The 20,604-nt window shown below is 37.5% G+C and overlaps 2 protein-coding genes across 3 annotated transcripts in view; both read left to right on the forward strand.

The window, feature by feature from the left end:
- The first annotated feature begins 2,645 nt into the window (after positions 1–2,645).
- The window catches only part of LOC149114267 (pyroglutamylated RF-amide peptide receptor-like), a 60,606-nt gene continuing 42,647 nt past the window's right edge, over positions 2,646–20,604 (forward strand). The window contains exons 1-3 of one of the 2 annotated variants that reach the window (XM_089286773.1): positions 2,646–3,409; positions 6,523–6,765; positions 8,245–9,408. In XM_089286773.1, the coding sequence (XP_089142899.1) occupies positions 3,125–3,409; positions 6,523–6,765; positions 8,245–8,571 (855 nt within the window). In that variant the 5' untranslated portion in view covers positions 2,646–3,124 and the 3' untranslated portion in view covers positions 8,572–9,408. Of the gene's footprint in view, positions 3,410–6,522; positions 6,766–8,244; positions 9,409–20,604 lie in introns of those variants that run through there. The other variant, XM_089286772.1, reaches the window with a different exon arrangement.
- Positions 13,044–14,294, forward strand: LOC149114268 (neuromedin-U receptor 2-like). The gene is made up of 2 exons (XM_089287342.1): positions 13,044–13,275; positions 14,012–14,294. Exons 1-2 carry the CDS (start codon positions 13,163–13,165, stop codon positions 14,292–14,294), a joined length of 396 nt encoding a protein of 131 aa, XP_089143468.1. The 5' UTR covers positions 13,044–13,162.

Raw genomic sequence — 20,604 nt, forward strand, 5'->3', positions numbered from 1 at the left:
CCCCTAGAATAACCGAACAGGTAAAATTTTTCTTAGCGCAACCTAAAATTAACCTACAGAGCTTTAAAAGTACTCTAGATAGCCTAAAACAGCGTTTAAAAGCATTCGAGAGAAAACGGTCCTGACACTACGCCGGAGAAAATTGAAAACGCAACTTTATTTCTACGGTCAGGTCTACCATCCACGCCAATCCGTCAGGAAAGCGTAGTTTTTCGTAAACGCTGCTCAAACCAGAGCAAATTGAAAACGCCGGCCTTGCGTTTTAGTTTGGACAGAAAACATTTTCAAAACGGAGCTTTTCGAAAACGATGACGTCACAATAATCATATGATTTCCGTGCCCGAGTTTTCCTCAAACACAAATCCAATATGACCTGTGATTGGTGCGTTTTTAAAATTCTCCGGCGTAGTGTGGACAGGGCTTTATTTGGGTAGTTATCATAAAAAATGAAAGCAACATTGAAAGCTGTCTGCATTCTCATATTAGAGTTTCACAAATTTTCCTTGCCTAAGCAACATTTTGAGGTTCAAATTTCTAAAGTTACATAAATTTCAGACGTATTGTAGAGGCAGGTTTCGGTAAACGATTACTTATTCACGAGTAAAGATACTGCAAGGAGTTTAACCAAGTTCAACATGCGAAACTGACAACCAAACTCCATTAGACTGCAAAAAATTTCCGGGTATTTAATTTGTCTTTGGACATTATCTGGTTGTCATGATAGCTTTTCACATAACTAAAACGTGCAACGGGTGGTGAGCACATGGTCTAAGTGGTATGAAAATGATATGATGATTAGTGAACTGCTGTCTTTCATAATCCATTTCTTCCGATGCCATCATGCAGTAATATCGGGTTTTGGCCTGTGTACCAAAATTTACGTTCAACTTCTGCTGGAATTCTCCGCCCGTTAAGCGTTTGTAAGGTAAGGATTATCACTAACGAGAAATCATTTTTCGTTATTATTTCCAAGTTTCCAGATATTGTATTTATGGCTTTTAGAATATCATAAATTTAGCAAACGTTTCTCAGTATTATCTGCCTATTGTATTAAATAGGTTCTTTTAATGCTGTGAAAACATTGAACCAAAAGAATTGCTAAAACAGGACTCCAATAATTATTTTCAATCAAATAAGAATGGTATAACACGCAACAATGAGGAAACATCCAGTAGGAACACGGTCTCTTAAAGCTGTACTTCCAGAAATCGATAGAAACACAGAGGTACCAGAGCTGTTGACATATGCATGAAGCGAGCAAAGAGAGGTTGGATTTTGAGAATCGAAATAAATAAGTGACGTTCTTTTCTTTTTGCCCCAGTGTTTCCTAAATAGAAAACATTTTCTTCGCTTTTCTATCGCGTTATAGAAAACTCCTGTAAATTTTTCTGTAACCAGAAGTGGGGGTTTTGAGAGGACTAGGAAAACTGTCGGAACAGCAGCCGCATACAATATTTATCTCTGCCATTAAAGCCCTGAAGCACTCGATAGCGGGCAAACATACACAACTGTTGTTCTTTTTGTTGTTGTTGTTGTTGTTGTTTTGTTTTTTGCTTTGTTTTTTTTGTTTTTTTGTTTTGTTTGTTTGTTTGTTTTGTTTTTTTTTTTTGCTCTTTTTTTTGTTTTTGTTTTCCTGAATGACCGAAAGAAGGACGTTTTATCTCTGAGGCGAGATAATCCAACATGGCGGCAAATCCACTCAATCGTTAGCTAAGCTGATATCGATAATTCGCGCTCCCTCAGAAAATGCCTGCATGCATTTTGAAACAATTTACCCTGTAACATTAGAGAGTCTGGTTCATTGGACAAATTTAAACGCCTTCTCTACCATAATTTTTAAACACGGCATTCATGGAAACCAGGGTTTTTCTTAAGTGGCATGTTAATGTAAGTTAATATAATGTTAGGATTTGGATTTTTAGTCATTATTATGTAATTTTTTCTACCTGATGTTTTTACCGTGTATAAATAATGATTAAAGATTAAAGATTGAACACGTGGGCCCCTGTAACTGACACAAAAACAATGTAGTGTACTTCGTAAAACTGATGTGCCTCTTTACTAAATTACGTGGTTAGAAAATGATCAAACCATAAGCTTAAGGTGGCGAATAATGAAAGTATGATGTTTCCTCTCCACTTTCACTTCTTCTCGCATTAAACCAGTGATATTAGCTAAGATGTCAGGAATTCATTCTTCCTTTTTTCTTTATTAAACCTAGAAGGTCTTGCGACTGTGTAAAATCGACAAAACTCCACTCAGTCATGCTTCAATCATCTGGCATTGCCATAGCAACGGTACACTCTATACTCGTCGTGATAAACATCGTTGGAAATTGCCTCGTTTGTGCGATCATAAAGAAACATCGAGACATGAGGTATGTTGAAACTAAAATACTTAAATTATCAAAGTTAATTTAAAATACTACTGAAGGCTTACAAAACAACTTTAACAACTTTATATAACAGTGAACGGAAATAGAAAAGTGCTGGCTTGTGATTTACATAGTCTGATGTGAACATGAGAGAACGTTTGAGAGAACTATAAAGAGATGTTGAAAGTTCTTCAATTATAAGTTGACGTATTCAAATTTACATCGGAGTATAAGAATTACAACTCAGGTAACTCAGCCGTTTTAATTTTTTTTTTAACTTAACATCGTCACAACGCTTTCGGGAATGGTAAAATTAGTTATTTCCTTCAGACAAAAGTCCATTGGGGCATTTACACTCCAAGCAATATTTCTAATGTCGCAATGTAGATAATATAGCCATGCTCCTATCTTGTTCAGCCATTCTTCTGAAGCTATGCAAGAGAGGATAAAGAGTAAGAGAGTAAGTCCTTGATAAAGGCCTTATTTTTAAGGTAATCCCTCTCAAGTTATTTTTAGACATGGAACCTAATTCTGATTAATTTCACTACGCGCGTAACATGGAAGTTTTCGTGGAGGATGAAAACTAATGTGAAGCCGCTTGTGCCGTCCAGTTGAGGGGACTGCCTTTCTCTAGGCCCTCCTGAGGTTTCCGAAGCCTGACGTCGTCTAAAAATAATGTAAAAGGGATTACCGTTGTAATAAGGTCTATTAGAAGAGCTAAATATCTTACCCTTCGTCCTCTCTTGATTTATGATATTCCACAGGACTCCCTTCAACTATTTACTTGTGAATCTGGCTTTAGCGGATGCCTTGTTTGCGACCTTTGTTACACCGGAGACATTCTTCAAGATCACCCCCACTCACCCAGGGGGAACATTTGGTACAGTTTTCTGCAAATTAGTGACGGGTGGAGGCTTGGCATGGACTGCTGGATCCTCCTCGGTGGTCACTTTGGTTGCAATTGCCGCTGAACGATATTTTGCGGTAATCTATCCTGCCAGCAACGTGGGCAAACTTACCAAGCGTAAACTGAAGGTGCGTCACTGACAAAGTTTAATTGTTGCTCTTAGTATATTCCAAACTAGTGGATAACTTTTTTCACGTATTGCGATTGGCTGTTTATACTCCGCTTACGTAGGCCTTTATGAAAAGGGTCTATAGGCGAAATGCTTTCTTTGTTTTTTTACCGTAACATAAGAAGACATTTTCGCAGTCTATAAAGCAGCTAGAACATTTCTTTCGATTAAGAAAACTTCAGTTATAAACAATTATTGGATGAGGTTTTTGTAATATCTGGAATAATCAAGGTCGAGGTAAGTGTTATCAGCCGAAGCCTTCGGCTTCGGCTGATAACACTAACCGAGACCTTGATTATTTCGGATATCACACAAACCTAATCTCATAAATGTTTTACTATACATTGTTTTAAAGAAAATACCGACAAACGCACTGAGCACAGTTTATTCAATTTTCAACAAGCCATGTTCTTACGTAAACTTGACGTTGCTCTTGGAAATCATGCATTGCACGCGCAACCTACCAATTATTTACTAATCCGCTAGCAGAATAGTGAATAATCTGTAGGTCGCGCTGTTTCCTAGAATTAGCCTCAGGCTTCTAGCCAATGAGAAGACAGATGGTGACTACAATGTATAATAATTACTATTAGTATATGCCAAACGAGTGGATAGTGTTCTTCACGCATTCTGATTGGCTACAAAAACTTGGAATAGTTGTACTACCGCCTCCTAAGTCCGTGAAAAAAAAAAAAAGTGATTTCTTTGTTTTCTACCGTATAGGGCCCCTCACCTTTAAAGAAATAAGAAATCACTAAACAAATTCAATCATTGGCATGTTTAGGTGCTCTTAAATTCGGACCATTCTGTGATACCTTCGTATCAGTTTTCATCTTACATCATAACATATTTTTGATGGTTAAATCGGTATAACAAATACTTGACAATTTAAGGAAAAATATATTTCCGGTTTTTCAGATAGATCTCATTGAGCTTAATATATAGAATAATTATAGGGGAAAATATTGATTTTGAACAAAGCTATGAATAAAAAACGACTTCAAGTTGTATTAATAACCTCTACTTGATACCTGTCATCAAGTTGGTACTCAGTTGTCGCATAAACTAAACTTAAAATAACACTCACGTGACAAGAGCGCATAGTCAAGTTGTTGTTTATGAGATTAGGGGACTTAAGATTTGAGTACGAGTACGAGATCGAATACGAGAACGACTTTTCAATTCTAGTTTTCAGGCTTCACATTATCACGACATATACCCATTTCATCCCATGAGCTACCCTCTTTACCTAAAACCAGCATGAACAGCGAGGACTCCGGAAACGTCACTGATTTAAAAATCGAAAATCGAACTCGTACTCAATCTCGTACTCGTAGTCCAATTTAAAGCCCTCTATTATCACAAGACTTGTGTCGAATTTTCCGCGCGCAGTTCCAGTTTTTCAGTTGCGTTAACAAATTGTTAGCTTACATTATTGATGTCGTCAAAGAAGCACGAAAGGTTTTGCCCGCTTTCAGGTGCAAAGAAGGTACTCTAAGTGGAAAAGGTGTCGAAATTTTCCGGTAAGGATTGGGCCGATGCACGGGACAAACAAGGGCACAAATAATAGCTAGCTGACTATAAGAATCCTTTATCTGCGATGAAATGTTTTAAGAAGATATCAAACCAGACCTACTGATATAACTCGTTACCAGTGTGAGGCGTATTGCTATTCGTTGAAACTCATCCCTGAAAAATAGTTTGATGCGTTGACAGGTTTAAGGTGGTTCCCTAGCTTTTTTACGAACACTCTCCCTGTAGAGCGCGAGTTAGAAAAGGAAACTTAGTGAATTTCTCTTAAAGTTTTCCATGCAGAGATTTACCAGTATGAGTACTGTTAAAAAATAAGGCTTATTTTTTGGTTGTCAATTTTTGGTTTAAGGCCGCTGCCATAGCAACATCTCATCTAATGACAGACAGATACATTTCTCATTTTGGCCTAAACTCTTAAAATATTTATACTTTCCTTCGGTGAATTTTTTTCATACTTTGCCACTTCATGGAAATGATATTGCCAGACATTGTGAATCGGTAAAAAGGCAAGGTTGTTCAGACGGTTTTTCCAATATTCTGTAATTTGTCATTCTTTTAAAATATTAGATTAGCTCTGACAGATTTTAACAAAAATAGGGTATTTTAAAGAACTTGTATGTGGTTACAACTGAGCCAAATTTAAAAAAAAAAATCACCGAAAGAAACAAGAGAAAATTAACTGTCAGTTTGCTTTTAGTGCTCATGTTGACGTCACAAAAATCGAAAAACACTGACGTTTTCCTTTGGGCGCGTGTAGATTACTTGAGCTTTTGTCCTATGCCCGCGCACAATCGTGAAACTATAGGGAGCCACCTTAAGGTGATTCCTCAGAATTGCATTGCGCATCCCTACTGCGCACGATTTTTGCGTCATTAGCGCGCTCTCACGAGCGCGTGCACATACACAGCATATACAAAATGGTGGCTTTTTCTAAACGGCTTGGCTTGCGAGAGACAAATCATCAATTTTTTTCTCGGAAACTAGTACCGTTACCTAACGATTTTATTATTTAGTTTGAATGCAGAGATCACCTTTTTTCTATACAGTGAATATGGACCAATTTCTATCGCAGGGTAAAAAATTATCACAGAAAACGAGAGCATGGCTAGCACTCGTAAAAGATAATATGTGGCCTCAGAACAATGCGTGCTTGGAACATATTGTATCCCTGTCGACTAAAAATGAGTGCCCTTATCATGAAACGCACATCAAATTGCTCCTTAACATTTATACAATACATCCATTGTTGTATTTCTCCCTTAACTTTCTCTCTTTTTTTCTGCTCTCTTAAAGTGTAAGGTGAATGGTTCAAATCTAAACGTTTCTGAAAGCAAAAGCAAATAACTTCAGGAGTGATGGGGTTTATTGAAGGTCTTCCTGCTCCAAAACGAATATGGGGACCCCTTCTTTTTTATTTCAAATTTTACGTTCTCTTGATATAAGAAGTCAACAGGTAAAGTTTGAAAGAAAATCTATTGTGAGTTCTATTTCGATGGAATTACCTTAAATAGTCGTCTGTTTTATGCTTTCCTATTTCAGGTGATCATTCCTGGTTCTTGGATCTTCGCTTTAATATTCTTCATACCGGATATCACGGGCTTAAACGTAAAAGATAATGCCTGTGTGCGGATGGGTAAAGCATGGCTGCAAAAAGCCTCTTTTTTGCTCTGGTCAGTCATTGTAGTTGCGGCCATGATACTGATGGCTGGGTTGTATTCCAGAATCGTGTACACCCTGTGGTTTAAACGTGATCCTGAGAATCAACTCGCCTTCCAACAGATGGTAAGTACGGATTAACAAAGAAGTTGAACACGTGAACATTTTTCTTTCGTTTTCCTTACGATAATTACTGAAGTATGCAAATTAACGTTCATGATTGAAACTTCTATGTAGCTAAGTTTATTCGATCATATTCTGGTGTTATGTGTTCCGAACATAACATTCTAGTGTTATTATAACTCTCCACCATGCAGTTACCAATACAAACACTCGCAAGCCAAATATTATTCTTTCTGTGTTTTAAAATGTCTTCACGTTTGTAAATACTGTTAATACTTAAAAGGTTTGTTAAGTCTGTGATCCAGCAAATATTCCCTTAAAGTACCAATATGATCAAATTCTCGATACCCATTTTTTTACATTTTCGTACACAATAGGTCTTTCCTAGATATCTTGGTAAACTTCAACTTATTACGAGCATTAGAACTCATGTTATTTGAACCTTTATATCCGAGAATTTACGGCCGCCATAAATTTTCCTTGTTCCAAGTCTTGGTTGAGAATTGGAGAAAATGAGGTCATTTTCTCAAAAATACCACACGGTTTGAAATTATACGAACAATAATTACAGCAATTCGCACAAAGAATAACAAAAACTTTGGTTCATATATGCGTGCAATTTTCGACATTAACTTTTATTACAATTTCAACCCGTCCAGTATTTTTGAGAAAATGACATCATTTTCTGAAATTCTCAACCAAGACTTGGAACAAGGAAGATTAATGGCGGCCGTAAATTCTCTGAAATAAAGGTCCAAAAACCGTGAGTTCTACTGTTCGTAATAGACTGAAATAGGAAAGACCTACAGGCCCTTTGCTCGATCCGGTCTTATGGTACAAAATCGCACATGCTGGTGAGCAAGTTCCGCAGTGGGACTTCCAAAACAAAGGCAGGTCCAGTTGAACTGGTACGAGTTGCATTGTTTTGGAAGTCCCACTGTGCAACTTGCTCACCAGCATGTGTGATTTTGTACCATGTGACCGGATCGTGCAAAGGGCATATTGTGTACGAAAATGTAAAAAAAAAAATGAATATCGAGAATTTCATCATGGTAGCACTTTAAGAGAAACTGATATTTTCACCTTGCCAAAAATATCAGCTACTGAAGACTTTATTGCCGTTAGTTCAGTTGCCAGGTTTCTAGCTAGTCCAGGACCGCACTTCCAAATCAATATCGAGCTGTTACAGATTTCAACACCATTCTCAAATTAACTCAAATAAATTTGTCGGCTCTGTTCTAATTCTTCTTCTATTATTTGAATTTGTAACATTAGGTAGAAGAAATGCTCTTCTGTATAAATTGGAGAGTAAATGACGTTTGCATGCTTGTCTGTCTGTCTGTCTGTCTGTCTGTCCGTCTGTTTCTCTGGCTGAATGTATGCTTGTGACACCGTTAAGGATACATATTCTGTTTGCAGGACCTTTCTTGACAACTCATTTGTTACTATCTAAATCGGATTTATGTCTCTCTCTGCACACAGAGCGTCCTAAGAGTGCGGAAGCGAGTCACTTTGATGGGGGTGACTGTCACTGCCATATTTGGAATCTGTTGGGCCCCTGAAGTAATTGCGCACACCTTAGACTCCTACACATCCCTCAGTGTCAGTGAACTCGCATACGCTGTTATTCATATGCTAGTACTGTTCAGTTCCGCCGTCAACCCATTTGTGTACGCTCTGGTTAACAAAACCTTCCGAGAAAAGCTTAAGGGAATGATATGCCGTGGCTGTACAAGCTCCACGGGGTCCACAGGAAATCAAGTTTGTCAACGTCAGGGACATCGTCTTTGGAGCGATCAAAAAATGTAAAACATTTCCTCTTTTAATGCTGCTTTTTTTTTTATATGTTAGCACTTTAAACTGCCTTGCGAGACAGCAATTCTCCTCTCTTTCTCTGACCAGCAAGAGAGGGGAATCCTTCACAGGGTGTGCAACTTAACATCGGTATTAACTTTCATAGATCTGGCAGGAAGGTTATTGCAATTCTTCAATTTAGCGCCAGGAGCGCTATCTACATTTGGTAGTTTAAACGAGCTCGCTTATTTGAAGAGGTGGCGTTAATTCCTTTTTCATAATATTATTATTATTATTATTATTATTTATTTATTTATTTATTTATTTATTTTTACAGTGCCTCAGTGCTTTAATGAAAAACAAAAACTTTAACTCAAGAACTTTGATAATGTTCAATATTGCGCTCAGAGTTCATTCATAGTTCATTCATCTAATCAGTGTATTCAATGTCAATGCCTTGAATGTCACTTTCGCTTTGGGTACGCTTAGCTTGCATATAAAGAGGGTGCTTAGAGAATTTGGAATAGGGGGAGTGCTTATTACGTGGTTATTATATGTGCATTATTATATGTGCGAGTATATATGTACATTATAAGCTGACGCGACTAGCAGTAAATAACCCAGAGGCCATTGGTCTTAATTCCGTTTAAGTCTGATTTTTTTTTAGGCTTAAATATCATCACAGCTGCTTAAGTTGTGTATGTAAGAGCTGCATGATCATTCATGGATTTGCATTAATTAGCGTTTTTTATTCGTTCACGAGCACGTGCATCATTTATGTTTTTAATTTATAACAATAATTATTATAATAAATTATTTCTAGATCTGGGGTGAAATAAAAGTGTTTGTTGTTTTGTTTGTTGTTGTTGTTACATATCGTCGCCGCTTCTGTATATATAAACAATACCTTCCGTTTGGTACGGAAAAATGCTCGGAATTTTTTCCGTGGACATTATCTGTTCCGCGGAAGGGAACAGCTCTCGAGCTCCGAGAGTGAAGTTGGAGGAAAACTGTGAGTTCCGAGGAACAGATAATGTCCAAGGACAAATATCCCATCATTTTTTTAAAGTCAATTGAGACTATTGAGCTTATTATCCTTATTACCCTAACGTTTAATATTTCCTATAATATTTCATTTGCATTTCCTTTACTATTTTTCCTTTCCTATATTCCCCAGTTTTAGCTAAGCATATTGAGTCACGTGAAGCGTTTGTACCAATCGCGTTCGGGCGAAAATATTTGACGAATTATAAAGCTAGGTAATATATGTGATTGTTTGTCAGTTTCACATGCTGAGCTCAGTAACAGCTCGTAGTATCGTTATTGTTGATTGAATAACCGTTTACCAAAGCCTGCCTTTACAATACATCTGTAATGCTATTAAAAACCAGAAATTGAAGCGTCAAAACGATTCTAATGATAAATAAAATTGATGTGACTCTCAAATGAAAATACAGGCAACTGTCAATTTGCAGTGCTACCTTAATTTACACTAACTATTTAAATAAGGCCCCATCTACACTACGCCGGAGAAATTTGAAAACGGAGGTTCGCCCTGAAAATGCATGAAATGTTCTCCGCTCACATTACGCCTGAGAAATTCGAAAACGCAAAAACAAATTTGAAACATTTGAGACGTTTGAGACAATTGTGTTTAAGGAAAACTTGGGAAGGGAAATCACGTGATTATCGTGACATCATCGTTTTCGAAAACGATGATGTCCTATTGTTAAGCACCTGTACTTGTACGAATCCATAAATAAATAAATAAATAAATAAATAAATGAAAAATTCTGTTTTCAAAATAATTACCCTTCAAACTAAAGTGCAATGAAAGCGTTTTGAAAGTCCTCCGGTTTGAAGAGCGTTTTGGAAAAGCTTCGTTTTCGTGATAGACTAGTGTGGACGGTAGGCCAAACCGTGGAAATAAAGGTGCGTTTTCAATTTTCTCCTGCGTAATGTGGAGGGGGCGCGCCTAACATAACGAGCACCGGCTGATAAGCACGTGGTCCAAGTTGTATAATTTTTGCGATGATTAGTGAACTGCTGTCCTTTATATTTTTTTTTCTTGCGATGTCATCAGTGATACCAGTTTTTTCAAGCAAATAATAATCTTATAACATGTAATAATAAGGAAACACCCTGTAAGAACACGGTCGCTGAAAGCTGTACTTCGTCAACTCAATAAAAACACAGAACTACCCAAGCTGTTGACATGATGAAGCGGACAAAGAGAGTTTGAATTCGAAATAAATGAGTGGATTTCTTTTCTTTTTCCTTCAGCGTTTCCTAAAATTGATGGAAACCATTTTCTTCGCGTTCCTATCGAGTTGTAGAAACACAAGAAGACGTTTGTAGCAGAAATTTCTGCAGTAATTTTTTTTGTAACCAAAAGGGAAGGTTTGCATGAGAAATGTTGCAGCAACACGAGCAGCAGGCAATACATATTTATCTCCGTCATTAAACCTGGAAGCGCTAGATAGCACTCAAATATTCACAAAATGTTGCGGAGGGTCACGGTGGCTTGTAAGAAGCGCGATAAAAGGCAGCCATCTCCAAAACAGGCGCAAGACTGATCTAGTGGCAAGAACAGTTTAAACCGGCTGACCGAAATGTGGAACTTTTGCTACTGAGGAGATCTAATTTTTTTAGTACTCCAGTTTTTTGATGGTGGTCTTTTATATCTAAAATAAAAATAGTGGTTCCTGTAGATTCAAACTTCTTAAGCTACATGAGTTCAAACTCAGTTCGTAAAATGAAAATGATTTTAAAAAAGGCTGCATCGTAAACAACAATGCTATACAGAAGCTTTATACTGCAATTCATATTCACGCCATTCTCTTGTAACTGTCCTCCTGGCCTGATTCGCGCAGTATCAAATGGCGTCGAATGGTGAGTAATCAACTAAATCATACTTTTAGAGGTAAACAATTTATATTAAAACATCCCAATACGAGAAAACAATGAAGTCAGGTGTCAATCTGGTTTTAGATGACAATTCTTTTTTTCAGTTCACATTATTAAACTGTCTGCATTATATCTTTTGTCTATTGTTTTAAAACTCTCTTATATCTGATCAGCATCATCTCATGTTAGAACATCTTTGAATAAAGCATACATTTCTAGCAATAACTATTGTTTATTATTATGTATAACTTAAGAAATAGTTCATATATTTAAAGCAAGAGTTTAAGCGGGGCTAAATAAATTCCAAGTACATCGACCCAGTAATATTTTTAAGCAGCGCTGGTTTTAATTTGCTACCTAGAGTTTGTCTATTTTTTGAAAAAATTCTAGGCTTTTTTTTTTTTTTTTTTTTTTTCAAGTTGCTGCCGGGCAGTGTATATTCATTTGTTTAAAATAATAAGACTGTCTGTAGTCTTAAAATTCCAAGATAGGTATATACACAGGGAATCGAGTTGAATTGTGAAGATCTATCCCATTTTAAAGATGGCTTTTAATATGTGCTCAGCGTGAGAAAGGTAAGGACATTTGCTTCTCACAAGCTGTCAAAAATAGCAACCCTGAGAAAAGCTCATCACTGTTTTTCTACTCAAGCTTGTGTGGTAAAGCTTCGACAAAGTTTGATTTCATTGAAAACCGATTTTTTTTCACCTGATTCAAGGAAAGGTTATCAATTGAACGCATGATTTTCTAGGACAGAATGGCTATAGCCACGTTGATTCTGTCTGTCTGGAATTTGTTAGCCAGACAAATTTTAGCTATCCAACAGAGCCAGGCGGTTTAGCGGGGCAGAGCGCTATAGCGTTACAGCTAGCAGGAAAAAAAAAAGGAAACAGAAAACAATGTGTCTCCCCTAAGCCGCCTGTTACACCGGTTAACCTGTGAGAGTGAGGGAATGCATTTTGATCAAGCAAGCGCCATCTTGTTTTGGGCTTAGAGAGGAAGAAGCGTCATAGACAGTAAGATTGAAATAATCTAACATGGCGGCAAATCTACTCAATCGCCTAATGTCCATAATCCACGCTCCCTCAGAAAAAGGTCGCCATGCATTTTGAAACAATTTGGCCCCAAATGCCATCTTAGGTTCTTCATGGTATGTACCTTGTTTCAAAGTTATGCGCGAAGGAAACTGCTTAACTATACGTATACCGACCATGACATGGAAACTGTTCCATCACATTGTGGATACGGTGTCATTTACATGGATTTACACGTCAGGTTTTACACGCTCAGCCTGGTCTCCTAACGTGTTCGTTTTTCTTTTTCTGCAATTTTGTTTACTCGATGCACATGTGTTCCTGTAACGGGAGCAAAGTCCATCAAAGATACTGCATAATATGTCCTTCGATACTAACTTACAGGATCAGAAAATTATCATAAAAAGAACTTAAACTAACGCAATCATATGGTTTGATGTAACGAAAGTATGAAGTTTCAGTCCCCTTAATTAATATTCAAGGTAACATTACAAGACGAAATATTCATCAGATATTCAATAATCAGTGCTTGGCAGTTTTGTTTTTTTCTCACATGTCAAGTATCCACAAATAATTCTCTAGTTATCAGGAATTCACTCCTCCTTATCTCTTCATTAAACCTAGCAGACCTCGTGACCGTGTAACATCATCAACAACATTCAGTCATGATAGAATCATTTGGCATTGCCACAGCAACGGTACACTCCGTACTTGCCATCGTGGACATCGTTGGAAATTGCCTCGTTTGTGCGATCATAAAGAAACATCGAGACATGAGGTATGTTGAAACTAAAATAACTAAAATATCACAGCCAACTTGAAACACTTTCAAGTTTCTACAGCGACTTTACATAGCAGTGAAATAGAAATTGCATGGTTAGCTTGTGGTTTATATAGCTTGATGTGAACATGGGAGAAAGATTTTAAAGTTCTTCCATTACATGTTAACGGATTTAAATTTTCACCTGGTATAAGAAGTACAACTCAGGCACCTCAGTCGTTTTCAACGAAACAATGCAATCGGGAATGTTAAAATTAGTTATTTCCTTAATACGAAAGTCCATTAGAGGATTTACATTCCTAGCAATATTTCTAATGTCCACGGTTCTTGTACATTCGCACAAGTAGATAATATTACCATGCTTCTGTCCGGTTCAGCCATTCTTCTGAAGTTATGCAAGAAAAAATGAAGAGAGAAAGAGTAAGTCACCCATAAAGGCCTTTTCTTAAGGTAATCCCGATCATAATATTTCTAAACATTGATTGCGTTGATGCAGCTTTCGTTGATGTTTTTGTACAGGATAAAAATGAGTGTAAAGCAGCTATTTGGGCTGTGTACCTGAGAAAACTTGCCTCACAGGAGTGCCTTTTTCAGACCCTTATGGGACTTCCGAAACCAGGGGTGATCTAAAAATAACTCTACATGAATTACCTCGATAATATTTGAAGGACTGACTCTCTTACTCTTCATCTTCTCCTAATTAAAGTATGTATGTCTTTATGATATTCCACAGGACTCCCATCAACTATCTACTAGTGAATCTGGCTGTAGCGGACATGCTATACGCGACCTTTATTACCCCAAACACTTTCCACAGGCTCACTTCCACCCACCCAGATGGGATGGACGGTACAGTTTTATGCAAATTGATGACGGGTGGAGGCTTGGCATGGATTGCTGGAATTTCCTCGGTAGTCACTTTGATTGCAATTGCTCCTGAACGATATTTTGCGGTAAACTATCCCGCTGGTAACATTGGCAAACTTACCAAGCGTAAACTAAAAGTGCGTCATTGACAAAGTGTGATTATTAGTAGCTATAGAGTGACAATTTAAGAAGAAACGTGTTTTTAGTACGTTTACGCAGGTGATTAATAGTATGAAAAAGAAAACTGAATCGGTATATTAAGCATAACACGTTCCTATCTCAGATGATCATTCCCGGTTCGTCCATATACCTCTGTTCCTGGTCTTAAACGTAAAGGACAATTCCTGCGTGTGGATGGTTGGAGAATGGATGCCAAAAGCCTATTCTTTGTACTGGCCAGCTATTGTAGTTGTAGCCATGGCAATAATGGCTGGGTTGTATTCCAGAATCGTGTACACCCTGTGGTTCAAACGTGATCCTGAGAATCAACTCACTTTCCAACAGAGGGTAAGTATTAAACAAAGAAGTTCAATACGTGAACATTTTTCTTTTAGTCAATCTTAGGATGTTGGCAGGAAAGAAAATTCCAGGTATTTCCTCCTTTTTAATCTATGGATATCAAGAGGTAAGCGTTAATGAAAGTTCTCTCCCGTACGCCAGTTTTGATCTTCTTGATCTTCTATGGGTGCCTTAATCGAACTTTTCTGCGTACCAAGGCCTCGCCAGTTAAGGGGGGGGAGGGGGTGGGGTAGGCAGCTATTGCAACAAGAACCGTAATGATCGTGACAGAATGTGGTTGGCACATTATGCTCAAGTGTCACGCTCTTTTTGTGAGAGTGAAATCGTGACAGTGTGACTGTCACATCATGTCTGACATTCGCGTTGTGAAGGACAACAAAAGGCCCATCGATTTACAAAATTCAAATCATAATAATAGACAAAGTTTGATATAGACATTGTAATCCTCACCTGTGACTAACGTTGTCAATAACTTAAGTTTTCCCGCGACATTTTGATTGAAACATTGCCATTAATATTGCGACACTATGACACCATTTGCAGGCCTTTTTGGACAATTTACTTTCAAATTACTTTGCCGATTCATTCGTTGCTATTTCAACTGGATTTCTCTCTCTCTCTCTCTCTCTCTCTCTCTCTCTCTCTCTCTCTCTCTCTCTCTCTCTCTCTCTCTCTCTCTCTCTCTCTCTCTCTCTCTCTCTCTCTACACACAGGGCGTCCTAAGAGTGCGGAAGCGAGTCACTTTAATGGGGGTAATCGTTACTGCAATATTTGGAATCAGTTGGACGCTACTTCACATCCCTCAGTGTCAGTGAACTCGCATACACTGTTATTCATATGCTAATACTGTTCAGTTCCGCTGTCAAACCATTTGTGTACGCTCTGGTCAACAAAACCTTCCGAGAAAAGCTTAAGGCAACGATATGCTGTAGGTGTACCGGCTCCACGGGATCCACCCGAAATCGGGTTTTCCCACAAAAAGTCATCTCCACAGCAGGGATATCATCTTTGGAGTGATCGAAAAATCTAAAACATTTCTTCTTTGAATGCTTTGTTTAATGTTAAAAGGACATTGTGACAGGGAGAGATAAAGTTATGATAATGATTCTCTTCTATTTCTCCCAGCAGCTACAGAAAAAAAAGCTTTGTTTCGCAGGGTATGCAATTACGATAGTCTCAACTTTCATAACGTTGAGAGGAAAGGTCGTCGTAATGCTATGATTTAGCTAGACTCGCTCCCACTGTTTCAACTAGAATATTCAACAAGTAAATCAGTAAAGGTTTCTAATATTATGGTGTTTTCATTGCTACTGATCTATTTATACCTCAAAAGATGAAAATAAACTCTTTAGTTGAAGAGTAAGTGCAACTGTCCTTCAAAGTTAAATATAGGAAAGGATCTTATTTTTTAGCTGTAGGTGAGCAGCTTCTCTAAAAAGCCGCGGTGTGCCATGACAGGAGTTTTTATGTAACCCGAAAAACGGGAAGTAAAACTCTCTTGTAATCAACATATTTGTTGTGAAATTCCCATTGTGCGAACTTATTAAATTATTATTAGTAGTGCAATTGTTAAATAAAACAAGTAAAACATATGACAAGGCGATGGCAACATAGTGGCCGCCGTTAGGTCTTTAACTTTCAAACAGAACGGAACTACGCATTTCTCATTTTCAGTGAAGCAATCATGTGTTTTTTCTCGTGGATATGCGATGCGAGACGGGGTCCACTGGACAACAGATGCAGATGTATGGGGTAAGGAGAAGGGCTGTGAGGTCGAGATTGATTTACATTCGGAACATATGCGACATATGCCAAGAAAGCAATAAAGAGAGAGACGGAAGAAGAAACATTTTTCTCATTAATTATAACAGATTGTTAGTATTCCAAGCAGCGCAAAAACTGAGCCTGAAACAGAGTATTACCAGTCCATGAATTATTCCGGCAAAAAAATTAAGGTGCCCACAGTATAGCCCTTCACCGGCCATATGAATACCCTCACACGGGCCAAGTTCTCAGTTTGAGATGGCTGTTAACGCCGCGTCGCCATAGAGTGGACGTTAACCTGGATATATAGTACGATTTTATAGTTTTATTGCTTTATTACGAGCTTGACTGCAGGAATGGAAGATAACAGCAAACTAGATCATGAAACCACTGATAATAACTGTAATAAATTGAAAATCAACCACTAGTGTAGTACATGTATTTACCACTGTTTTAATAAAAAAAGTTAACCACTAATTACATAAAATTGTTAACCAGTTCTCACACTGAGTGCATATTAATAGCTACCGTCCAAATGAGAAAGAGAAGAAACCTTGACAAATTGATCAGATTCCTTCCTCTTGGTTTTCTAAGACTACAGACAGTATTATCATTTTAAACATATGAACACTGCCCATTTGGCAGGAAAATGAAAAACAAGAAACGCACAAACCCACCAATAAATAAGAAAAACAGGAACAACAAAAAGAAAAACCAAAACTGAGAAAACTCCCTCAGCTAGCAATTTTAAACTAGCGCAGCATAAACTATCACTGGGTCAATTTATTTGGAATTTATTGTGTCCTCTGCTTAGATCATATAATAAGGAATATGATAATTATTGTTAGATATCTATGGTTTATTCAGAGCTGCTCTAGAATGCGATGATGTTAAAGAGTTTTATAATCCATCAAATAATTTCGCTCGCGAGCGATTGGTTAAAACGCGTCACGTGACTGAATACTCCCCAGCTAAAACTGGGGAATATCCGAGTGATATTCCCCAATTTTCAAAACCGCGCGTGTTGCGGGAAATTTTTGAAGGATACTAAACACAATAGCCTCCATTTAGAGCGGAAATACGCTCGGATATTTATCCTTGGACATTATCTGTTCCTCAAACTGGTCGTTTGTACGAAGTGATAATGTCCGCGGACAAATATCCAAGCATATTTCCGCTCCAAATGGAGGCTATTGTTCAGATAACGCCGTTTTAAAACAGCAGCGCGATCCGCTTATAGTTTTGCTTACGAGAGAGACGATATTATTTTGCGGTAATGTTGTTTGACTTTTGCCGCGCGTGATTGGTTGAAAACCTGCTATGACAACACATCACTGAAATGGGTTCCTCACGTGCGCTTCAAATTTCAGGACTTTACAACGACAAATGGTCGCTAATCTTTTGCTTTTTGCCAGTTGCACAGTTCAGATAATTTCAGAGATCATCTTCATAAGCAGAGGCGTAGCTAGGAGAGTCTTGGGTTGCCGTGACCCCCCTTTTGTAAGCCTTTTCTCAGCAAACAACCTAAAACAGGTGGCGAAAACGACATGGCAATCTGGTGAGCACCCCCACTTTGACGTAGTGTAACCTCTCCCCCCCTTTCTTGAAAAATCCTAGCTACGCCCCTGACAAACTATGTAAAGGAAACTTTACGTAGGCGATGAAAAATGCAATTTAAAACCAGAGGTGCTTAAAAAAAATTGTTGGGTCAATTTATTTGGAATTTATTGTGCCCTCTGCTTAGGTCATGTATAATAATTGAATATGATGTTAGTGTTAGAAGTTTATGTTTTTAATATTTAGAGCTGTTCGAAAATACGATGCTGTTAACGACAAATAACGCCGTGTTAAAACTTACTGTTTTCCTTAGGGCCAGTCGTTAAACATGGTTTTGAATTTTCTCGGAAACTCCCCAGTTTCAGTCCGTGACACGTTTAGACCAATCGTGAGCGAGCAAAAACACTTGATGAATGATAACTCTGGATATTTAGTAGTCACCAATCCAGCGCCATCGCATCATTTCTGTCTACGAAATATGGATAATATAGATGATGTTGGCCAATATTGACGCGGAAAATGAAACAAAAGCTATTGAACAAGCCAATGAAGTATTCAACGAATATCTAAAAACAAAATTGATGAAGAAAGTGATGGGGAGACAAAACTTTTAGCTATGAATGAAAGCTTTGTTCAGTTTTCAGGTTAAATTGGTTTCGCAATAAATGCGATGAAAAAATGAACTTGGTTGCCGGTTTGAATATTCTTCGGCGCGCATAATTATCACAGATCTCGTATTTCTCACATTTACAAGGTGCTGCGATCGCTTTACTTTGCTTGTGTGGTATTTTTGAGAAAATGACGTCATTTTCTCAAATTCTCAATCAAAATTAACTTGGAACAAGAAAAATTAATTGTGGCCATAGATTTTCGGAACTAAAGGTCCAAGAAAACGTGAGTTCTAATGTTCGTAATAGATTAAAATTTGGCAAGATACGTAGGAAATAAAGACCTATTGTGTAAGAAAATGTAAAAATTGGATATCGAGAATTTGAACATAATGACATTAATATAATATGCAGATAATACCGAACAACTTTTGTTAAATTTCTGATATTTAAAAAAGTGTTGTTACAATATCTGGAAACTTGGAAATAAAAATGAAAACTGATATCTTACCTTAAGAAACGCTTAACGGACGGAGAATCGGAGACGTTGAACTTTAATTCAACCCAAAAACCTGATATCACTGATAACATGGGAAGAAATGGATTTGGAAAGATAGCGGTTTACTTATCATTGTATAATTTTTATACAACTTAGACCATATGCTCACCATCTGTTGTACGTTATGTTAGGCTCCGTCCACACTATATCGGAGATAATTGAAAACGCAGCTTTATTTCAATCTACGGTTAGGCCTTTCGTCCACAGTAATCCGTCACGAAAACGTACCCTTTCGCAAACATTCTTTAAACCAGAGTAATTTGAAAACGCTGGCCTTGCGTTTTAGTTTGGACGGAAAACATTTTCAAAACGGAGCTTTTCGAAAACGATGACGTCACGATAATCATGTGATTTCCGTGCTGGAATTTTCCTCAAACACAAATCCAAAATGACCCGTGATTGTTGCGTTTTTAAATTCCTCCGGCGTAGTGTGGAGAGGGCTTTATTTGAGTAGTTATCTTAAAAATGACAGCAACATTGAAAGCTGTCGGCATTCTCATGTTATTGTTACATAAATTTTCCTTGCCTAAGCAACATTTTGACGTTTAAATTTCTAAAGTTACATAAATTTCAGACGTATTGTAGAGGTAGGTTTCGGTAAACGGTTATTTATTCACGAGTAAAGAAAGTGCAAGTAGTTTAACCAAAATCAGCAAGCGAAACTGACAACCAACCTCCATTTGACTTCCAAAACAAAATGCTCGGATATTTAATTTGTCTTTGGACATTATCTGGCTGTCATGATAACTTTTTAAATAACATAAACATGTACCGGGTGGTGAGCACATGGTCCAAGTGGTATGAAAATGATATGATGATTAGAGAACTGCTGTCTTGCATAATCCACTCTTCCGATGCCCTCATGCAGTAATACCGGGTTTTTGGCCTGTGTACCAAAATTAACGTTGCACTTCTGCTGCAATTTTCCGCCCGTTAAGCGTTTGTAAGGTAAGAATTATCACTAACACGAATGATTTTTCATTATTATTTCCAAGTTTCCAGATATTGTAAATAATGGTTTTTAGAATCTCTTAACTTTAGCAAACGTTTCTCGGTATTGTCTGCATATTGTATTAAATAGGTTTTTTAGAATGGTATGAAAACATTGATCCAAAAGAATTGCTAAAACAAGACTTCAATAATAATATTCAATCAAATAAAAATCGTATAACATAAAACAATAAAAAAACATCCAGTAAGAACACGGTCGCTTAAAGCTGTACTTCTAGAAATCTACGGAAACACAACTGAAGGTACCGGCCAGAGCTGTTGACATAAGCATGAAGCGAGCAAAGAGTTGATTGAAACTTAGAGAATCAAAATGAACGAGTGACTTCTTTTCTTTTTGCTCCAGTGTTTCCTAAAAGAAACAGCAAAAACTGTCTTCGCTTTTCTATCGCGTTGTAGAAATCTCCTGTACATTTTTAGAGGTTTGGGAGGACTAGAAAAGCT

The sequence above is a fragment of the Orbicella faveolata genome, unplaced genomic scaffold (assembly GCF_042242905.1).
Source record: "Orbicella faveolata isolate gen_17 unplaced genomic scaffold, um_ofav_v1 contig_14, whole genome shotgun sequence".
Lineage (NCBI taxonomy): Eukaryota > Metazoa > Cnidaria > Anthozoa > Scleractinia > Merulinidae > Orbicella > Orbicella faveolata.